This window comes from Electrona antarctica (assembly GCF_951216825.1).
Source record: "Electrona antarctica genome assembly, chromosome: 9".
NCBI lineage: Eukaryota > Metazoa > Chordata > Actinopteri > Myctophiformes > Myctophidae > Electrona > Electrona antarctica.
This window is the reverse complement of record NC_136790.1, coordinates 12,806,030-12,828,023: the sequence shown is the minus strand read 5'-3', so window position 1 is coordinate 12,828,023 and position 21,994 is coordinate 12,806,030. Positions and strand designations below refer to the sequence as shown.

At 44.5% G+C, this 21,994-nt stretch overlaps 2 protein-coding genes across 3 annotated transcripts in view; both read right to left on the bottom strand.

The window, feature by feature from the left end:
- Nucleotides 1–21,994, bottom strand: part of arhgap40 (Rho GTPase activating protein 40) — a 69,855-nt gene that overhangs the window by 6,001 nt on the left and 41,860 nt on the right. For both annotated transcript variants that reach the window (XM_079510435.1, XM_079510434.1), the window contains exons 7-14: nt 20,976–21,067; nt 19,005–19,082; nt 17,550–17,712; nt 14,577–14,659; nt 4,339–4,545; nt 1,211–1,354; nt 695–846; nt 392–447 (exon numbers count right to left, since the gene is read on the bottom strand). In XM_079510435.1, the coding sequence (XP_079366561.1) occupies nt 392–447; nt 695–846; nt 1,211–1,354; nt 4,339–4,545; nt 14,577–14,659; nt 17,550–17,712; nt 19,005–19,082; nt 20,976–21,067 (975 nt within the window). The remainder of the gene's footprint in view (nt 1–391; nt 448–694; nt 847–1,210; nt 1,355–4,338; nt 4,546–14,576; nt 14,660–17,549; nt 17,713–19,004; nt 19,083–20,975; nt 21,068–21,994) is intronic.
- LOC306929770 (E3 ubiquitin-protein ligase KCMF1-like) lies at nt 9,645–10,853 on the bottom strand (the record flags this gene model as incomplete). The annotated part of the gene is made up of 1 exon (XM_079510436.1): nt 9,645–10,853. The coding sequence occupies one exon, from the start codon at nt 10,851–10,853 to the stop codon at nt 9,645–9,647; it is 1,209 nt and encodes a 402-aa protein (XP_079366562.1).

The window sequence follows — 21,994 nt, the reverse complement described above, 5'->3', positions numbered from 1 at the left end:
TTTTCCTTAAATTTTATCCCTCGATTTTGTAACCCATTTTTTCACCCCTGTGCCAATTATCTAATGTGATCCTGGGCTCTCTACACACCCTCCGCCAACCTATAGTCCCCATATATGGGGGACATGGGGAGAGCAACGGACTTGAACTCATGCTTCCTTCCTGCCTGAGTGTCCAAGTTGCTCCTTTACACGTGACAGGGGGGAGTTTCCCTGGTTGGACGTAGCGCGTGGAAGGAACACGTTATTCCAACCAGTTCCTTTCCCCTCCATCAGGCGCCCCGGCTGGCCAGGGGGAGGCAGTTTGTTTAGAGACCTGGATTACTGCATGTTTTTGTGAGGGTACCTACCCTAGGGGACACGGGGAGAACATGCTTCCAATCATTCTACTTACCAATGTTCCCTCCCACTTCGTAGATTGCGCATTCCGGCAAGACAGCGGAGCCATTTCTGTGCGCGGGAGACATAATAGAACAGGACATGACGATCACTCAGTTATCCCCTCAAAATAAAGGTTTCATTGCACAGGGGGTATGGCACAAATAAAAAGCATATCCATCGTAATGATTCTGAGAAGTACAAATCAATAAATGTAGTGAAAATCATAGAAAAAGGAAGGAAAACGTAAGAAGTAAGCAAGGTTGATAACTAGTCATTCTAGTCAACATACTAGTATTGCACTAGCATCATACTGTACCTCCGTAGCTTGCCCTTGCTCTTGTCAGGGCTGCAGAGGAACTGCCGGTGGAACTGGGCCAGCAGGTCCGACGCCCGGGAGTTAGCGTTGACCTGGACTTCCATGGTGCTGCTCACCAGATCTCCAACCTGGATCTTCACCGTGCGGGACGGCTACACAACAACAAGCAAAAAAGGACAAGGTTACTAACAAACTGACAAGAAAATGACAAAATGGAGTCCGTCCTGAGCAGAAATAGATTGTGCAAACTAAAACTAGGGATAGTTCAGTTGATAAGGAGTATAAAAGGTATTACATTTTTACTCTCTTCAGACATTTTATTTTAAACCAAGCATGCCATGTGTGTGAAATGCATTTTTGAGGACCATATTTCTTTGTTTATATAGTGTATAAACGGCAACATTGCAGGGAACGTTTAGAACATTGTTACTTTTCTGCCTGATTTTACTTTCTTTCTGATTCCACGCATTGTTGTTTTAGTCCCAGTGTGATTTTAAAACAAAATGTATGTCTGACCTCTGCCGATTTCTTGTCGTCTTTGTCCCGGCTGTCCGTGTGGATCTTCCTCAGCAGGTTCTTGATGCGGCGGTCGTAGAACTGGTAGCGCTTGCTGCTGTTCTCGTTCAGCTTGCGCACCTGGCCCATCAGAAAGTTAGGCACCTGAGAACAACAAAACACGTCGTGTCACCCCGAGAGTCGTGTTAACCAGTGGTGGACTGGACAGTAGATTTATTTGAGTACTGTACTTAACCCATTTTGACCTGAGATCAGATTCTAAAAATGTCTTCTACATCCTGACAGTTTCAGTTTTCTGAAAATGTTTCTATGTCAGTGGTTCTTCGATTTTTCAAAAATAGCAGACCTACAAGCTCGTAGCGCGCCACTCGGTGGCGCGCTACGAGCTTGTAGATCTGCTATTTTTGAATGGTGCAAACCACTCCAACAACTGGCTTTGTTAGTTTACGTGTCCACGTGTTTGTTCGTACCAAAAAAATGAGCATGGTTGTTATGGTCACTCAGTTCACACGGGTGTGATTTCATTACGTCAGGCATTACGTCAGACCACAGCTGATCAGTCTATATAAGACCTTGCACCACTCAGTTCACACGGGTGTGATTTTTCAATAGCTAAAGCATGGGTGCCCACACTTTTTGAGTGGTGTAAACCACTCCTACAACTGGCTTCTGTGTGCAGAAAAAAATGAGCATGGTTGCTATGTTCAAAATAATTTCTGACGTAATTAAATCACACCCGGGTGAACTGGATGACCGTAGCAACCGTGTGTGATTTTTTGACTTGAGAGCCACTTTCAAAATGACCAGCTCAACAAGATCTACCCACCAATATGATATGCTGAAATTTGTTTATAAATGTACGGGGGCTTTGGAATAGGGAAATAGAGGGACAAATGGAATTGGTAGGGTGTTTTTGTAATACAAGTATTGCATTGTGGGTTTGAACTGACAAGTCACCATAATTCAAGTGTCAGATTCCCAAAAGTTATTTTTTAACAGCCTATTTAAATTAAATATATTTTTAGGACCATGCCATGCTGTGATCTACCTGCACAGCCTTTGTGATCTACTGGTAGATCGCGATCTACCTTTTGGGCACCCCTGAGCTAAAGCATAACATAATGCTAACACCAAAAGAGGTTCCCGCCCAAAAAGGGGTAAGTACATATTTTGGAATATTAGATGTTTTTTGTCTTTTTTGCAAGCTGATGACTTTCACTCCACTACATTTCAAATTCACTTTCCGATTCACTCACTATGCTCTTCACGCCCACAGTTTGCAGTGGCGTGCACAGATAGACACTAGGGGGTGCTAGAGCACCCCCTGCCCTTTTGGAAATGTGCCCTTTTGAAAAAAAAAGAAAAAAAAAACTTTTTTTTCCTTTTTTTTTTTCCCCCGATTTTTAAAAAATAGCAGACCTACAAGCTCGTAGCGCGCCACTCGGTGGCGCGCTATGAGCTTGTAGATCTGCTATTTTTCAATAGCTAAAGCATAACATAATGCTAACACCAAAAGGGGTTCCCGTCCAAAATAGATTAAGGCAACCAGCCGGTTCCACGCGCTGCACAAGGTGCCCTTTTTTAACTTGAGCACCTGCCCCTCTAAATGTCTGTGCACGCCACTGACAGTTTGGGTGTAAAGGAATTTTCCAAATTTATGAGCATTTGTGCCTGTCGTAGACACGCGCAGAGCAAGTTCAGTCAGGGAACCTCAGTGCAGTTAATTGGGCCGCCTCAGCATCACGCTCTCATTCACATGATTCACTCAGCCAATCACACACTCACTCCATCTTCATACCGGCTACTTTAACCGGAGGTTTGCATTCCTCCTCTGCTTCCCTGCTTGCTTGCTGCTGCTGTATCAGCGCGCTGCTGTATACAAACCTGCTGCTCACCCACCTCCACCCCAGCTACCACCTGTCTCACCCACCTCCACCCCAGCTACCACCTGTCGTTTTGGATCTACTGTTTAGGTACGGGGGATTCGGACTCCCTATGGATGGGACTGATGCGCTTGATCTGAGTACCTAAAAAGCAGATCCAATACATCGCCAAACCATAATAAATATATTGCTCATCTTATATTCAATAAATATATATTACATCCATTCTTGAGTTGTCCTGACTGAACCCACGTTAGTTGTCTGATTCAGTAATCTTATTTTGTCAGTGAATGTTGCGGAGGGACGATCTTTCTCAAGTCTGCTCAGATGCTTACATGATGGGACCAAAGCTTGCTGTATTGTCATTAGAATTCCTTATTCTAGACTTCTAATGTGGGAAGTTTGGATTATTCCTTTACACCCAAAATATGGGTGTAAACACTAAACAGCTTAGTGAATTGGGCCTATTGTAGGCCTATTGCCTTCATTTCTGGCCTTTCATACTTTCTATACGTTCTACCGGTATATCTTAAAAATATTAACTTGAATTTTATAATGGAGGTAAATTGTTTCCCCACATTTAGTGATATATTATTATACTGTGAGTTCGACTAAGAGTACTGCAATGACGTGTAATCCACTGCTCATGCCTGTACACTATTTATACATAGTCATTGACCCTTACCAAAAATAGCAGATCTGCAAGTTCACAATGTGTTGTGGTGTGACACGTTGTGGCCTTGTAGATACAGCACTTTCGTTGCGGGACCAGGCCGTATAACTACGTATACATTTGGCATTACTCAGCCCCAAACCCATAAAAGTTAAAACATCCATATTGTATCTCCAAATTTCAACGTTAATATGTTTTTCTTCGGTAAATAAAATGACAAAACGCAAAAGTAGCAAGAATAGCCGATCTACAAGCTCACAAGGCTTTGCTGTGCGATGCCCTGTGAGCTTGTAGCTACGTCTAATTTGGGTATTTTTGCTATTTTGGAGTGAAAAGTGAAAGTGAAAAAAGTGTTTCTGTAGGTTCTATAAATATTTAAGCAATGAAAAGTATTAACACGAGCTTGTGACAAAAATAATAAATACATTGACACAACACAGCTTCCTTTTTTTCCCCATGTCCTGAAACATAACAGTTTTGGACATACAAAGGTTTCCACCACGACAGCCGACGCTATTCGATAACATATCGATTCAGTGTGTGTGTGTGTTGCTCTCTGAAGGCCGACTGACCGTCCAGAGCAGGTCCTGGTAGCGTATGAGGAGCCTCATGATGTCCGCCGCCTTCTCCGCCTGTCCTTTCTCGGCGCCCTCGGTCAGCCTGCTGGGCACGGCCTTGTGGAGGAACAGGTTGGGAGCCATGATGGTGGCCACCGCCCACAGGTTCATCCTGTTCCTCTTCTCCCTGGACACCACCTTGCTGAGGAACTCCAGGAGCACCTGGAGGGGACGGAGGAGGAGAGAGCCATATGTTCAGAGATGAACGCATGCGAGAACGCATCGGCATGCATGCATGCACGAATGATGCATTTAACCCATTTAGGCCTGACCTCGAAATTAAAAAAAAATCTTCTAAATCCTCCAGTTTTCTGAAATAAATATTTTCACGATTTTTCAAAAATAGCAGAACTACAAGCTCGTAGCGCGCCACGAGCTTGTAGATCTGCTATTTTTCATGCTAACACCAAACACCGTAATGCTAACACCAAAAGGGGTTCCCGCCCAAAATGGGTTAAAGTCTGGAAAAAGATGCTCAAACATGCGTACAGAAAAATAACACACAGAGACGGCGGGCGCATATGTACGCATGTATGCACATTGCACCAGATGCACACGCGGTCAATGAACCGAGAAGAGAGGCACTCGGATATGGAACCCATTTCATCAGCTGCCCTGTTGTCAGAATGGAGACAATATGGTAGTGCAACCTTCCTTTCCTAATTATAATTCAAATTTGTATTTGTTTTTCAAAATCGTACAAAATCTAGGTTCAGTACAAAGCAGCATTACAAACATTACAACATACCTTACAGATAGCCAGTCCAAGAAACATAACAGTTAAAATAAAAAATAAAAAGCAGAAAAATAACAAGGAAATCATTTAAGGTTCATATACATCCAGAACTCATCCCATGTCTCTTTCATTTTGCTTCTCCATCTACCCTGCCCAACATATATTCATATGATGTTATTTTGATCATTTCTTCATTCCATTCTTTAAGCCCAGGTGTTCTGGGGACCTTCCAATGACGCAACAGTATTCTGGCAGCGGTAACAAGTCCAACCTTTATAATAGTGAAATATTTTTTAGATATGCCAGGGACAGCAGTTCTGTCCCCTAATAGACAGAGCCGCGGATCTCTGGGCAATGTCAATCCCACCCATTTCTCAAGGAATTCCAGTACCCTACACCAGAAAGGGTATACTATGCGACAGTCCCAAATCATATGCATATATGTGCCAATTTCTTCTTTGCATTTCCAACATGTGTTATTATCCGCGATTCCCATTTGAAGTAATCTAGTTGGTGTAAAATAATATCTATGAATAATCTTATACTGAATAAATGTCCCTCTTGCTTCTCTAATTCCACTTCCTACATTTGCTATAATTCTTCTCCAATGCTCTTTTTCAATGTCAACCCCCAAATCATTCTGCCAAATCAATTTGAGACATTTTGTAAAAAACAGATGCAGTATGAGCTTCATGTGGTAATTTTAGATATTCAACTAGTGAATTTGCAACAGTATCAAGAGTACTGCCCAGACAGTGTCTCATTTGTAAATATTTCCAGAATGTACCATCATTTCCAAGGTCAAATTTCTCTTTTAAATCTGAGTAAGTTATAAAAGCTCCATTTTCAAATAGATCACCAATAGTATTAAGTCCTGCTGCTTGCCATTTTTTCCAATATATCTCTTTCCTTCCAATACGTATTTTAGGATTATTCCAGAGTGATGAGTATGGTTGTTTATAATGTAAGATTTTATACTTCCTCCTCACTGACTGTGACAGAACATCAATTGGGCGGAATGGTGAAGCCAAGCTTCTCTCTATGGTTACCCAGTCTAATTCAGAATTTGACCCACTCCAGTGTTTAGACAACTTAGCCATTTCAAAAGATATATTGTATGTCCTCATATCTGGTAGGCCGAGGCCACCTCTATCTTTGGGCATCCACATTTTGCTCAGTTTAATCCCTAATAATTTTATCATACTCTTTAAAAATCTTGTCTGAGATATTTAGTGGGAGCATCGTTGAGATGTAATTAAACTGGGGTGTAACCACCATTTTGATAACATTCACCTTACCCCATAAGGACAATTTCAGGGCACCCCACTTTTCCAAATCATTTTTTATCTTAGTCAGCAATGGCTCCTTCCTTTCCTAATTGACTTACTGTGTGGATTGTCAAACCATGGGGTGCAGCCGTTCTGATTCTTATAAGTGGCCACTTAAAGCTACAATCGGGACTATCCTTTTTTTTTAAAGATATTTCTTTTGGCGTTTTTTTGCCTTTTTTTAGCCACACACACGCGCCACTTTAAGTGGCCACGCACGTGCGTGCGTGCGGCTAAAAAAAGGCAAAAAAACGCCAAAAGAAATATCTTTAAAAAAGGATAGTCCCGATTGTAGCTTTAAGTGGCCACTTAAAGCTACACACGCGCGCGCACACACACACACACACACACACACACACACACACACACACACACACACACACACACACACACACACACACACACACACACACACACACACACACACACACACACACACACACACACACACACACACACACACACACACACACACACACAGGAAAGGGCGAGAGAGATGGGGATGACACTCGGCAAAGGCCGTCGGGATCGGGAGTCGAACCCGTGGCACGCCGTCCGGCTGGCTTGGCAGCCCAGGCGGTTGAGCTAACCGTCCGGGCCAATCGGGACTATCTTATATTAAAATTGGCTTAGAAGACCAACGGGCCGGCCAGCAGGGCACGTCGTCACTCTCATGATGACACTATCTATGACTCAGTAGAAGAAGAGGAAGTCCGCGCAACAGCTCAGCTCCACAGTGTTTTATTTCGTTTTAAAACGCCGACATACAATAATGACATGACGTTTCAGCCATAGCTGGCCTTCATCAGGTGACAATGATCAAGGACAATGACAGCCTCCCTTATATGGTATTGCGGGTCACATGACACAAACAGAAACGAAAATATAAAAACCACCACATCAAACAAGCTTGGAGAAAAACGTGCTGGCTTTGAGCTTTAGTTACATTTTACATTTTAAAACTTTTTGGTACCAAAAGTGCTTAACGTTTGAGCAGTCTACTCTACCTAGTGCAATAACCAGAACAATTGTTTGAAGGGCGCTAGCCCATCCTATATTCAGCTATAGTGTAGACTAGGTTTTGCCCTAACACAAACATTAAATGCCATTGACAGTGAATGGAGAATTTACGTTATACTGTAAATTGTAGACGAGCAAATCGGCTATTTTGTGTTTTGTCCTAACACAAACATTAAATGATAAGAGTGCCCCTCACTTCACACAGGTGTGATTTTTAAGATACCTGAGGTACTGTACATTCAATAACAAATTGAAGGACAGCGAGGGACTGGTTTGCGCAACCCTTTTGTTTTAAACTATCTACTGTATGACTCTGACTCAGCCATAACCATATAAGGTGTCCAGGATGCAGCTACCTATGCACAAATATGGAGTGTGTTGTCTAACGTCAACGTGTTGTCATGGCATCAGGCACAAACAATCAGCGATCTCCATATATGGGTATAAAAGGGACAAGGACTGACAGTCACAGATAGAGTTCTCCATATATGGTCTGTCTCTGTCAGGCTTAACTCTAAGACCGCCTTGTTGGTTCTACATGGCGACCACAAATGCTTTCCAGAGAGCCATAGCACGTAATTTCTATTTACTTTTAAATCTACCTATGAATTCTTATTTTTTTCTTTTGTTCCTTTTGGGGGGTGGGCGGGTGAGGGTAATTAATAGGGTTACCGGTATGTGGTATTGATTATCAACCTTTACATAGATCTTCAAGGGGCACTAGCCCCTCCACTAGCCCCTCCAATGCATGCATGGCTTTTGAAGATTACGTCATGTGGCAGCATGAAGTCTATGGGATTCTTAATGTTTGTTAGGAGCACTTATGACATAAATTGCGTTTGGCAACTCTATGGACTTTGAGGATATTACAATGTTTGTTTAGAGCACTTAAGAGCCAGCCGAGTCTATGAACTTTAATGTTTGTTTAGAGCACTTTAGAACCAGCCAAGTCTATGGACTTTAATGTTTGTTTAGAGCACTTTAGAGCCAGCCAAGTCTATGGACTTTAATGTTTGTTTAGAGCACTTTAGAGCCAGCCAAGTCTATGGACTTTAATGTTTGTTTAGAGCACTTTAGAACCAGCCAAGTCTATGGACTTTAATGTTTGTTTAGAGCACTTTAGAGCCAGCCAAGTCTATAGACTTTAATGTTAGTTTATAACACTTTAGAACCAGCCAAGTCCATAGACTTTAATGTTAGTTTATAACACTTTAGAACCAGCCAAGTCCATAGACTTTAATGTTAGTTTAGAACACTTTCGAACCAGCCAGGTCTATGGACTATAATAGTCGTTTAGAGCACTTTAAAACCAGCCAGGTCTATAGACTTTAATGTTTGTTTAGAGCACTTTAGAACCAGCCAAGTCTATAGACTTTAATGTTAGTTTATAACACTTTAGAACCAGCCAAGTCCATAGACTTTAATGTTAGTTTATAACACTTTAGAACCAGCCAAGTCCATAGACTTTAATGTTAGTTTAGAACACTTTCGAACCAGCCAAGTCTATGGACTATAATAGTTGTTTAGAGCACTTTAGAACCAGCCAGGTCTATAGACTTTAATGTATGTTTAGAGCACTTTAGAGCCAGCCGAGTCTATGGACTTTAATGTATGTTTAGAGCACTTTAGAGCCAGCCGAGTCTATAGACTTTAATGTATGTTTAGAGCACTTTAGAGCCAGCCAAGTCTATGGGCTTTAATGTATGTTTAGATCACTTTAGAGCCAGCCGAGTCTATGGACTTTAATGTTTGTTTAGAGCACTTTAGAGCCAGCCGAGTCTATGGACTTTAATGTATGTTTAGAGCACTTTAGAACCAGCCGAGTCTATGGACTTTAATGTATGTTTAGAGCACTTTAGAGCCAGCCGAGTCTATGGACTTTAATGTTTGTTTAGAGCACTTTAGAGCCAGCCGAGTCTATGGACTTTAATGTTTGTTTAGAGCACTTTAGAGCCAGCCGAGTCTATAGACTTTAATGTTTGTTTAGAGCACTTTAGAGCCAGCCGAGTCTATGGACTTTAATGTTTGTTCTAAATACAGTGGGCGCCCCAAACAATTTTCTGTAATAAGTTAGAGGCGTCAGGAAAGAGCCGCAGTCCTTTTTTGGCGTGTTTTTCATCCATTGGCAGTTGGACAGACAGCTAAAGCAGTTGGTTTGGGCGTGGTTGGCGGCCATGTCAAAGGGGTGGAGCGGAAGGCTCTTCCTTTGCCTCTGCAGGCGTTGCCGTCGCCGTCTTTGTGCTGGGAGTTGCCGTCTCTTTGAGGTTGAGGTTCTCCAGTGCCACGTCCAGGGTCATGAGCTCCACGCAGCCCATGGACTCGAAGTCACCGAACTTCGGCGGTGGCCGATGGCAGTCCTTCCTATCCTCTGAGGAGGAGGAGGAGGAGGCCTGGTCCGACATCAGCGTGGACAGCAGGAGCTCCGTCACAAACAGGCTCTGGTCGGCCCACTGGGCCTCGCTCGCCTCCTGCTCCGCCTCAGACAGCGGCGGCTCGCTCAGACTGCCGAGTAGAAACTGGGAGCCATGTGCCATGAGCTGCGACTCACCGGGACCCGGGTCGGTGTCCTGATTGGTGCTGGAGCCGGCGGGGTTGGTGGCTATGACGGCGGCGGCTGGTTTGGTATTGGTGGCTATGACGGCGGCGGCTGGTTTGGCAGGGCCGCCGCCCCCCCGGGTGGCGTTGCGGGCCATCTCCAGCTGCTGCCGTGCCACCTGGACCTGCTGGCGCTCCAGCTGCAGCTGCTCCTGAAGCTGCTGCAGCTGGGAGGCCGACGGACTCCAGTTCAGCTGGCCGCCGCCGGCCAGGTCGCGCGCCGCCGACATCTGAGACAGCAGCTCCACTATGGGGTCTGTTGTTGTGGCTTCTCCGCCGTTGGCGTTGGAGCTCCGTGAAGCGCTTTGGCCGGCGGGGATCCCGGCCGTGGTAATGGTTCGTGGTAAAACCCCTGACCTCACAGAGTCTCGGGGTGCTCCGTGTTCGAGCGTGAGATGGCCGGCGAAGTCGTCGGTCAACCGATTAGGCTCGCCGCGCGGCTGCGCCGCACATACGGGACAGACCACCTGGGTGGAGGTGTTGGTGTGCTCGGTGGCCAAGTGCTCGTGCAGGGAGATCAGGGTGTGGCCCATTCTGCCACAGTGGGGACATGTGAAGGCCTGGGGCTGCCCCGTGGGGAGGGCTTCTCCCCCGTAATAGAGGTTAATGTCAGCCTGGGTCAGAATGCACTGCACGGGATGCCCCGCGGCGTGTTTGGCCGAGGTCGCTCCGCCCTCGTAGCACGGTGCGCACAGGTCGTAGTCGTAACATGTTAAACACTTGTATCGTCGCTCGTGGAAGTTTGCCTTCGAACACACGTCACAGCTCACACCTTCGTGATGACGGGACATCCTGTGAGCATTTAGCACTGCACACCTTTCAGGTTCTCGCTCTCTCTCGTAACACGGAATAATATAGTTTCATCAGTACTATATGGACATGCCCTGTATGGGCATATGCCGATGACATCAGGATCAGGGATCTCCATATATGGGCAGAAAGGGACAAAGAAAGACAGACAGATACAGAGATCTCCATATTTACTGTTCAGACAGGTTTCAACTTACGGAACAGAACAATCTGACAGCACGTACGTCGGTAAGAATGACTCACGGGTTAATGCATGCCATACATAACTATTACTAATAGTTATGTCTAATCATATCTAATAGTATTAGAGGCTTTCAAATCAGCTTGAAACACAAAACAGGTCTGCGTTATGATGCTACTGTGAAATCAATGGAGCGAGAAAAAGGTGCTGGTAATGTAAACACGATAACCTTGGTGGCAGCCTGGTCGCGTAGGCTGCGCCATAAAAACAGTCAACAGTTCCACAGAGACGGAGAGAGAGATAATATGGTGGCTCTTCAGGCCGAGTAGCTGCGAGTAGTTAATAAACACGCGGCTCTCTCGACAAGGCAACTCTCCATCTGATACCACTGGCTAACTCCACACAACAGTGAGGGCCAGTCATGGACTGAGTGGACATTCAGCACAAAACAGATAAATGGGCCTCTTGTGCACTCTAAAAGAGAGAGAGGTGTGCTGTGAGGTGACAAGTCACCATTGTTTGTTTGCGTGTGTGTGCGTGGGGTTGTATATTTGTGTGGGTGTGCACTGAGTAGATGTAATTTTGTCGGTCGGGGCAAAAGTGTGTGTATTGGGAGTTTAGTTATGCGTTGTTTGCCTCTGGTGTGAAACTAGAGCGTGAGGTTGAGCGAGCATGTATTATGTGTGGCATTGTGTGCTGTGTCTGAGGGCATGTATGTGTGGCATTGTGTGCTGTGTCTGAGGGCATGCATGAATGATTCGAGAAGTTTGGAAGGACCAAGTGAAAGAATGTGAAAACATGGACAACATGGCTCCTCTGAGAACCATCAGGGTCAAAACCCGCTCGGAGCCATGGATGAATTCGGACATAATGACTGCAACGAATGCCAGAGACAAAAAATGCTCTGAATTTCTAAAATGCAAGTCAAAGCTTGCCAAGCGCTTCAACAGGGGTCTCCAAGCTCAGCTGGACAACCTAAAAACCCAACGAAACAGGCTAAGAAATAATGTTACTGCCATGATCAAATCCGCCAAAAGTAACTTTATTAATAATAAAGCTGAGGAAAACAAAAACAATCCTCGAGAGCTCTGGAAGCTACTCAACAACCAACTAGGCTGTAGTCAGAAACTGAAAACCAGGTTTTCAAACATAAACATTAAAGCGAACAACACTCTCATCACTGACAAGCTTGATGTGGCCAACTACTTGAACATCTTCTTTACAAACATAGCAACAACGCTGGTTAACAATCTGCCCTCCCACTCTGGGCTCTTTGGTGTAGAACACATTAAAACCTTCTACAGAAACCTAGGTGTTTGTAAAGACGATTTTAAACTAGTTATGGTAACAACTGATGAGGTACTTAAGAAACTGAGTGCCCTCCAACCCCACAAGGCCACTGGCCATGACAATATTCCCTCCAAATTTCTCAGAGACTCAGCCATCTCTATAGCTCCAATCATCACCCACATAGTAAACCTCTCCATCAAACAGGGACAGGTCCCCCTAGATTTCAAACTGGCCAAAGTAACCCCCCTGCACAAGAAAGGGAGTAAATTAGACCCCGGCAACTACCGCCCTATTTCTATTTCTAAGCTCCATCTCGAAAGTGATGGAAAAAATTGTCTATGAACAGGTTGAAAAGTATCTTGCCACTAATAAATTATTGTACGAGTTCTAATCTGGCTTCAGAACATCCCACTCCACTGACACATGCCTTCTCTATTTGAGCGACCACATCAAACAAGAGGTGGACGCTGGCAAATACTGCGGCATGGTCATGCTGGACCTCCAAAAGGCTTTTGACACCGTGAACCACTCCATACTGGTTAACAAGCTAAAAGCTATTGGTTTCGATAGCACATCAGTGAGCTGGATGCAATCCTACCTGGAGGGGAGAGAACAGATGGTGGAAGTGAACGGAACACTGTCCCCCCCCCCCCTCCCAGTGAGCTGTGGCGTTCCACAAGGAAGCATACTAGGGCCTCTACTGTTCCTAATATATGTAAACGACATGACTTCAGCTTGTGACTGCAACTTGTTCCTGTTCGCAGATGACTCGGCACTGCTGGTCTCGGACAGGGACAAACTGCAGGTTGAAAATGCCCTCAGCTCTGAACTCGGTAGAATCTGCACCTGGCTCGCTGATAACAAACTATCTTTACACCTGGGAAAAACTGAATCCATTCTCTTTGGATCTAATAGTAATCTCAGCAAGGCAAATGGCTTCTTGGTTAGAGTGGGTGACAATGTTATCACACGTAAAGATGAAATTACCTACCTAGGTTCCATCCTGGAGGCTAATCTTTCCGGTGATAAAATGGCCACCAACGTAATCAAAAAAGTCAACCAAAGAACAAGATTCCTTTACAGGATCTCCTCACTGGTCGACAAAAACACCTTGAAGACCTTAACAGGAGCCCTTGTACAAGGCTTCTTTGACTATGCATGCACCTCCTGGTACCACAGCACCTCAAAGGCCCTTAAAACTAGGCTCCAGACCTCCCAAAACAAACTGGTCAGGCTCCTACTTGGCCTCACCCCCCGAACCCACCTCACCCCTGCCCACTTTGACAGACTGGCATGGCTTAGGGTCGGCGACAGAGTACAGCATCTTGCAATGGGTCTGGTCCACAAGATTCAATACTCCACCAAGATACCCATGTACCTGTGTAGATACTTCCTTAATGTTAACGAAGTCCACACCCACAACACCAGAGGGAGTGCAACGAACCATGTTCAACCCAGATTCGGCACAAACAAGGGACTAAATTATTTTCGCTCCTATGCCACCAAAATGTGGAACGCCCTACCAACAGTCATTAAGACATGCGAATCCCTTGACTCCTTCAAAACTGCTCTCAAAGGGCACCTACGGATGGCTGCAATTCGAAACTGGCCCCCGTAAAATCTGAATCCCCCCCCCTCACTGCATATGTTTCTTTTCCCTTTTTACCTCCATTATGATGAATTCCTGTACTGTTCTTTGTCTATATAGAAGTGTCTATTTGTACGTCTCTAAATGTTTTGATGAATTGAACATGGTGGACCCTGTTGTTAACAAGTGTAATGCTTAATTGGGTCGTCCACTCACAGTTAACAGCCTTTGTATTGAGTTTGTGCTTGAAATGTACTGTAATTCTGCAAACTGTTAATAAAATGTTCAATCAAAATCAATCAATCAAAACATTTAACGTCATAATAATAATAACAACGGTGAGAGCTGACACCGGGTTCCATACTGTTGCAAATCACAAGTGTTGGTTGCTGAGCTGCAACCAACAGTGGGGAGAACCGTGTGTGTGTGTGTGTGTGTGTGTGTGTGTGTGTGTGTGTGTGTGTGTGTGTGTGCCAACAGTGGGGAGAACCGTGTGTGTGTGTGTGTGTGTGTGTGTGTACCAACAGTGGGGAGAACCGTGTGTGTGTGTGTGTGTGTGTGTGTGTGTGTGTGTGTGTGTGTACCAACAGTGGGGAGAACCGTGTGTGTGTGTGTGCGTGTGTGCGTGTGTGCGACTGTGCGTACCTTTAGTGTGTTTCTGTTGGGCTCAGGCAGCAGTAGGATTAGAAGGTTCAACATGTGGAGTTTTTGCTTCAGCTCAGAGATGTCTGGAAACGAGACGAAGAACGAGCAAATATAAGACCTGGTTCATGCACACACATCATCTGTCTCTAAAACATTGATTGAGCTACCCCCCCCCCCCCCACACACACACACACACACACACACACACGTACACACACACACACACGCTCAGTCGCTCACACACAACCAAAAACAAACGCAACTCATTTCCTCGATAGTGTTTCTCTATAGTTCTAAGAATAATGGGATGTGTAAAGATTAATGGCAGTGTGACAGCGGGCCATTAGGTCTGTTAGCTTATGTCTCCATGCTCGCACATCGTTCATCAATTTGAACTCGTCAGACCGCCTCGTCTCTCCACCTAGACACCCTCAGCGACTCATCAATCACATCGATAGTCATATTAAACCCTTTCTGTTTTTCTTCAGGTGAAACTAATGCTCCAGTAATTAAACCTTCACAGGGGGCTGGTCGTCATTTGCTCCAGTTATTATCGTGGCACATCATAGTCGGAGTGCTCTCTGAAAAGGCCACCTCTGAAAAGGCCAAGTCTGTGTTTACTAGGGTTGATTTTCCTCTCGTTGAGGAGCAGAGGTCGCAAGCGCCACATGCCGCCGTCATTACAATAAAAAGTGACTTTATAGTGGTAACTATGGTGTGAAACATGCTGAGCTGTCTGGTGACTAAAAGCCTGATTTATCTTCTGTCGAGCTCACATCACGTCGCGAGCTTGTTTATCAGTAGTTTTCAGCTTGTGACACGGGTGGGAGAGCGAAGGAGGGAAGAATTTACAAACGGGTCCTCAATGTGACAAACGCATGATCACAATGAACTGTGAAATAAGTTGCTTTTGGTCACAAATTCCTGTTCTGTCCTTTGTCTATATAGAAGTGTCTATTTGTACGTCTCTAAATGTTTTTGATGAATTGAACATTGTGGACCCTATTGGAAACAAGTGTAATGCTTAATTGGGTCGTCCACTCACAGTTAACAGCCTTTGTATTGAGTTTGTGCTTGAAATGTACTGTAATTCTGCAAACTGTTAATACATTTTTCAATCAATCAATCAATCAAACAAACGGTGAAAACGCCAAAACGCAGGGAGAGGTGTTTTTGTAGGTAAACACCACCACACGACCCCATTGGCTGATGACTGATCCTGCTGCTATAGAGGGAAATGATTGGTAAAACATTCATTTATTGTTTTGTTACGTGAACACAGGGCAAAGTTGCATACTCTGGTTTTAAACTAAATCTGAGAGTGTACAAATAAGATACGTTCTACTTCAGTGGTTCTCAACCTTTTTAGGCCACGACCCCCCCCCCAGTTTCTCTCCCTCTCCACCCTGATAAGCACTTGGAACTGTAGGAGTTGAAGCATTACATTGAGTTTGACTCGGTTCCACAGATAAATATTGTGCAAAGAGTATAGATATACAAGCTTATTACATGGCTTGGTTGAATGCTTGATTCTGATTGGTCAATCGCTTAATTCAGCGGTGAATTATGTGTCGATAATGACCGCTCCGCTGTATAACAGACCGCTGCCTAATCAAACCCTCTGAGCACCAGCTGCGCGGCTGCGCCCCGCTTGATTTACTGCTGTTTCCAACATGACAGCCATGTAAACACACACACACTAGTGACACACAATGTCATTTACAGCTAAACATTGCTCTTAAAAATGTCTTTGAAAACATTTGAGCGAGAAATAGACGAAGCAGGACCCGAAAATGGATTCTATTTGATCAACTCACTTCCTTGTTTTCCGACAGTGCTGCAGCCCTGCAGCTGGCCAGACGCAACCAGCGCGAACTAATGGAATACTTTTTTTGTTGTGTTTTGGGTCACCACCTCGGCTTCGCCTCGGTGGTTAAACTCCCTGTCGGTGAATTATCTCCCGACAATGACCACCTAGCCAGATATTATCCCTTACTTATTGCGAGGCGTTGAGAGCTTGTAGATTATTATTTGACAATGTTTGACCAGTTTTTATAGTATAGTTTGTTCATTAGTTTTGATGCAGTGGCTCAGCGATAGAGTGGCCGGTAGAGTTGCCCGGATGGGAACCATGAGGTTCCCAAGTTCGATCCCGGGCTCCCCCAGAGTTACTGTCAAAGTGTCCTTGAGCAAGACTCCCCTAATTGCTCCCGATGTCCAGGTTTGTGCCTTGGATTCCTCCATCACCTGTGTATGAATGTGTGTGTGTGTGTGAATGGGTGAATGTGTAATGCACAATCTATGTAAAGTGCTTTGGGTATTAGCTCTATATAAATGCACCGTTTAACATCTAGTAATTGTAAAAAAATAATATTTTATTTCATTTGAGTTATTCAAAGGTTCCTTAACACAATCAGCGCCGAGATTTATTTCAAAATAGCAGCTCGGGGTGCCGCGCAGATATGGCAGCTTTTACTCTGAAAGCCCCCCCCTTCCGTTCCGTACAAAAATCTGGAGAAATAATGTTGCTTGCTTACCTCGCTATGATTATACGATAAAGTCGCTCAATAATCCCCCCCCAAAAAAAGAAAAAAAATCTGAATATTTTTCTTTCGTTTGATATCAATGAAAAAAGTGTGTACACCTCCTCGCAATCCATCAGTTGGATTAGTTAGGCGCCACCGAGTGGCGCGCTATGAACTTGTAGGTCTGCTATTTTTGAAAAATCGTAAAAATGCGGCACAAATCTTTGAATATATATTCTTTCAGAGCGAACATTTTTTTTTATTTCGACGTCAGGCATAAATGGGTTAAAATGTCACTTCACTGTCATCAGGGGACCCCCCCCCCCCCCCCCCCCTAAAGGTCACGGGTTGAGAACCCATGATCCCACAGACATGCAGACTAGAGCCCCAGGTTGAGAAGCACTGTCATACTTGGTGGTGTGTAGTGGAGGCCGGCGGGGCCACTGACCTCTGACGGCGCTGAAGGCGTTGAGGTGCTCGGCGGTGAGCAGCGGAGACGGCAGCTCCCGGATGAACTTCTTGAGCAGAGCGGCGGCGTCGTTGGGGCTCACCTCGTCCCAGCTCACCCCTCCTCCCGAGTAGAAGTTGGACTCCAGGTTCTGCTGGAGCAGCTGCGTGGGAGAAGAGAGAGAGCAACACACTCGTTCACTGCTAGTGTTAAAAACCCATTCTGGGCGGGAACCCCTTTTGGTGTTAGCATTATGTTGTGCTTTAGCTATTGAAAATAGCAGATCTACAAGCTCATAGCGCGCCACCGAGTGGCGCGCTACGAGCTTGTAGGTCTGCTATTTTTTGAAAACGACTGATATAGAAACATAGCTTTTTCAGAAAACTGTCAGGATGTAGAAGACATTTTTAGAATCTGATCTTAGGTCAAAATGGGTTAACCCATTGACCCATTTAGACCTGAGGCCTAATCCTGACCTGGTTTTCAGAAAAAAAAATATATTTGTATTAAAAGAAATGTAAAAGAAACCCTGACGATATATTATATCCCATTTAGGCCTGACGTCGAAATAAATAAAAAAAGTCTTCTGAGAGAATATATGTTCAATTTTCAAAGATTTGTGCCGCATTTTCACGATTTTTCAAAATGAGCTTGTAGATCTGCTATTTTTCATTAGCTAAAGTATAACGTAATGCTTAAAACACCAAAAGGGGTTCCCGCCCAAAATGGGATATATAGTACTGTTGCTATATACATAGCTATATACATAGCAACATCTAAAATGACACATATGCTTTCCCGGTTTTAAAGGCTATAACAACGTAAATGGCTTTTCCGCCTAAGACCTCAAGCCGATTCTACAAATGTCTTCTAAATCCGAACAGTTTTCTGAAAAGCTATATCAGTGGTGCTCAAATTTGATTATTTGTCAGACCTACAAGCTCATGTATATATATATATATATATCTGCTATGTTTGAAAAGCCAACCAATGTGCTATATTTGAGCTACAATCTAAAATGACAGATGCTTTCCCAGTGTTAATGGGTTATGTTCTTTCCAGATGTTTCCAGCTTATTGTTATCTTGACTGGTGAATTATCATGATTGTGAAGAGAGAAAGAATCTGCTTATTTTATTTATTTTTTGCTAAACATACTCAATCAATTTATCGTCCAAAAAGGCAACAATTGACAACAGACAACAGAATGGGGAACCGTTTTAAACATTGTCTCATTACATGTCCATTTATTATTATCAAGCCAGACAAAGTCTCAGGCATTTTGGTTCCTTTAATCCTTTCGTCCTTCCTCAGAGCTCAACAGCACCCTCAGCTGTCCACTTGATGTAATTGACAGCACACCACAAGCAACACTACCACAAAGGAATTCATCAGAAGTAACAGAAATTTGATGACAAATTAACTTAAAAAAATGTGTGAACCTTTGCATATTTACCTTGATTCTGGACTGGGAGCCTGGAACCCTCAGGATCCCTTCAGAGTCGACACCTTTCCTCTCCAAGAAGGTCAATAACTGCACATGTAAATATAGAGGAATGCACACAGGGAGGGGTGGGAGAAATTAGAATAGAGGGACATACACACAGAGACATACACAGAGAGAGAGATAGAGAGACAGAGACATACACAGAGAGAGAGATAGAGAGAGAGAGAGAGAGATAGAGAGACAGAGACATACACAGAGAGAGAGAGAGGGGGAGATGGAGAGAGAGACATACACAGAGAGATAGAGAGAGAGAGATAGGGGGTTCACTTCTCAGTACAGATCAGTGAAGCATCCATTCAGCAGCCTCGAAAGATTCTGAACCTCTCGTGTACCTCTGGCCCTCTGCTGGTTACTGTCAGTAACTGCGACCATGAGAAGGGTGTGGTCAAAATGGTTTCACATATTAAGCCTACACTGGTGAGATAGAGGCTCACACTCAGTTGTGCGTTCGGCAGAAATAATACGGTAAAATGTGATCAGTCGCCTTATTCTCTGTCAGTTCTATAGACACGACAGCAGTCACGTTTAGAATAGTTGAAGAGATGTCACTGTGTGTCTGTCTGCATGAGAAAATGAGAGCTTGTGCTCAGAAAAAACAACAACTGTGTGGAGTTTGCATGTTCTCCCCGTGTACCCTAGGGTAGGTACCCTCACAAAAACATGCAGTAATCCTGGTCTCTAAACTGCCTCCCCCTGGCCAGCCGGGGCGCCTGATGGAGGGGAAAGGAACTGGTTGGAATAACGTGTTCCTTCCACGCGCTATGTCCAACCAGGGAAACTCCCCCCTGTCAGGTGTAAAGGAGCAACTTGGACACTCAGGCATGAAGGAAGCATGAGTTCAAGTCCGTTGCTCTCCCCATGTCCCCCATATATGGGGACTAGGTTGGCGGAGGGTGTGTAGAGCCCAGGATCACATTAGATAATTGACACAGGGGTGAAAAATGGGTTACAAAATCGTGGGATAAAAATTATAGAAAAAAAAAAAGAAAAAAGAGTTAATGCTTTGCCTGCTTAATGTTCTCTACTACATGACTGCAATGATAAAACAAATAAGAAAAACACCCCTTATCTGCTCTCTGTATAAGTGATTTATTCACTATTTATGCAGGTTTTTACAGACACATTAACATAATCTCAAGGTCGAAATATGAGCTGGAAAATCACATCCGAAACAGAGAGATAACAAATACAAAAACAATAATAATTTTAATAGCAATAATAATACTTACTTTTGTACATATTATGTACAACATCTCTTAACCCATTCTGGGCGGGAACCCCTTTTGGTGTTTTAACTAAGCATTATGTTATACTTTAGCTATTGAAAAATAGCAGATCTACAAGCTCATAGCGCGCCACCGAGTGGCGCGCTACGAGCTTGTAGGTCTGCTATTTTTGAAAAATCGTGAAAATGCGGCACAAATCTTTGAATATATATTCTTTCAGAAGACTTCTTTTTTTTTTGAGTGGTGTAAACCACTCCAACAACTGGCTTTGTTAGTTTACGTGTCCACGTGTCCACGTGTTTGTTCGTACCAAAAAAATGAGCATGGTTGCTATGGTCACTCAGTTCACACGGGTGTGATTTCATTACGTCAGACATTACGTCAGACCACAGCTGATCAGGCTATATAATACCCTTACACCACTCAGTTCACACGGGTGTGATTTTTTTTCGACGTCAGGCCTAAATGGGTTAATGACATCTATGACCTTGTGGCTGTTCCCTTTGACCTTTGACCTTGTGGCTGTTCCCTTTGACCTTGTGGCTGTTCCCTTTGACCTTGTGGCTGTTCCCTTTGACCTTTGACCTTGTGGCTGTTCCCTTTGACCTTTGACCTTGTGGCTGTTCCCTTTGCAAAGAGTCGACATTCATCTCCACCAGACCAAACATACAGAACGTGGCGGTCGGTCGCTCACCGCTTGCAGGAAGAGGGGCGTGGCCGTGTTGGCCTTGACCTTCTGGTCGTTCTCCAGCAGAGTGGCCAGGGGCACGCCGAACAGAGCGCCGTCTGAGAGGGGAAGAGCAAGAAACCACTGTGTCAAGTTCAACCCCATTGTGTCAACCAACCCCCACTGCCACCTTTCCTTCCCTCTGTCTGACACAGGGACTGAGCCAAAGTGACAAGCACTGGGGAACCCTGCCCTGCGGGTGTGTGTGTGTGTGTGTGTGTGTGTGTGTGTGTGTGTGTGTGTGTGTGTGTGTGTGTGTGTGTGTGTGTGTGTGTGTGTGCGTGTGTGTGCGTGTGTATATGCGCAAGTACAGTATATCTGTCAAGCACAATAATGTGTCACTGGAGCCAGACGGTTGGCCAAATAATGTCATGTGTCAAATATGTCATAATAATAATAAGACAAGAGGCAAACATTTTGAAAGTTGCCAATCTACAAGCTCAGCAACGCCATCTGCTATTTTCACAATATGTACTGTATCTGCGGAACTGAGTCTGAACTAAATGTCATGCCTCCCTCAACTCCTACAATTGTGTGTGTGTGTGTGTGTGCGTGCGTGCGTGTCCGCGTGTGCGGCGTACGCGCGGCGTGTTTGTGTGCATGCGTGAATCCCACAGTGCATACAGTAAACCTGTCAAGTACGACAACGTCAGTGGAGCGAGTCAGACTGTTAGAGGCTTTTCTTTTATTAACAGGATGCGAGGACTGAAAAGACAACATTGCTACATCTCGGTCGGGTCACGGCAGTAACATCTACACACGTTCAGTTGTCATTTCCATCCTCGCATCCTGTAATTAAAAGAAAAGGCTCCAACTGTCTGAGTTGCTCCAGTGCCTTTATCCTACTTGACATATACTGTACTGTACGTATGCCCTGTGTCAATATGTGCGTGTCAATGCCTTGTGTGTATACATTCTGTGTGTGTGTGTATATATATTAGTGTGTGCGTGTGCGTGTATGCATGCACACACGTGCGCGTCGTCAT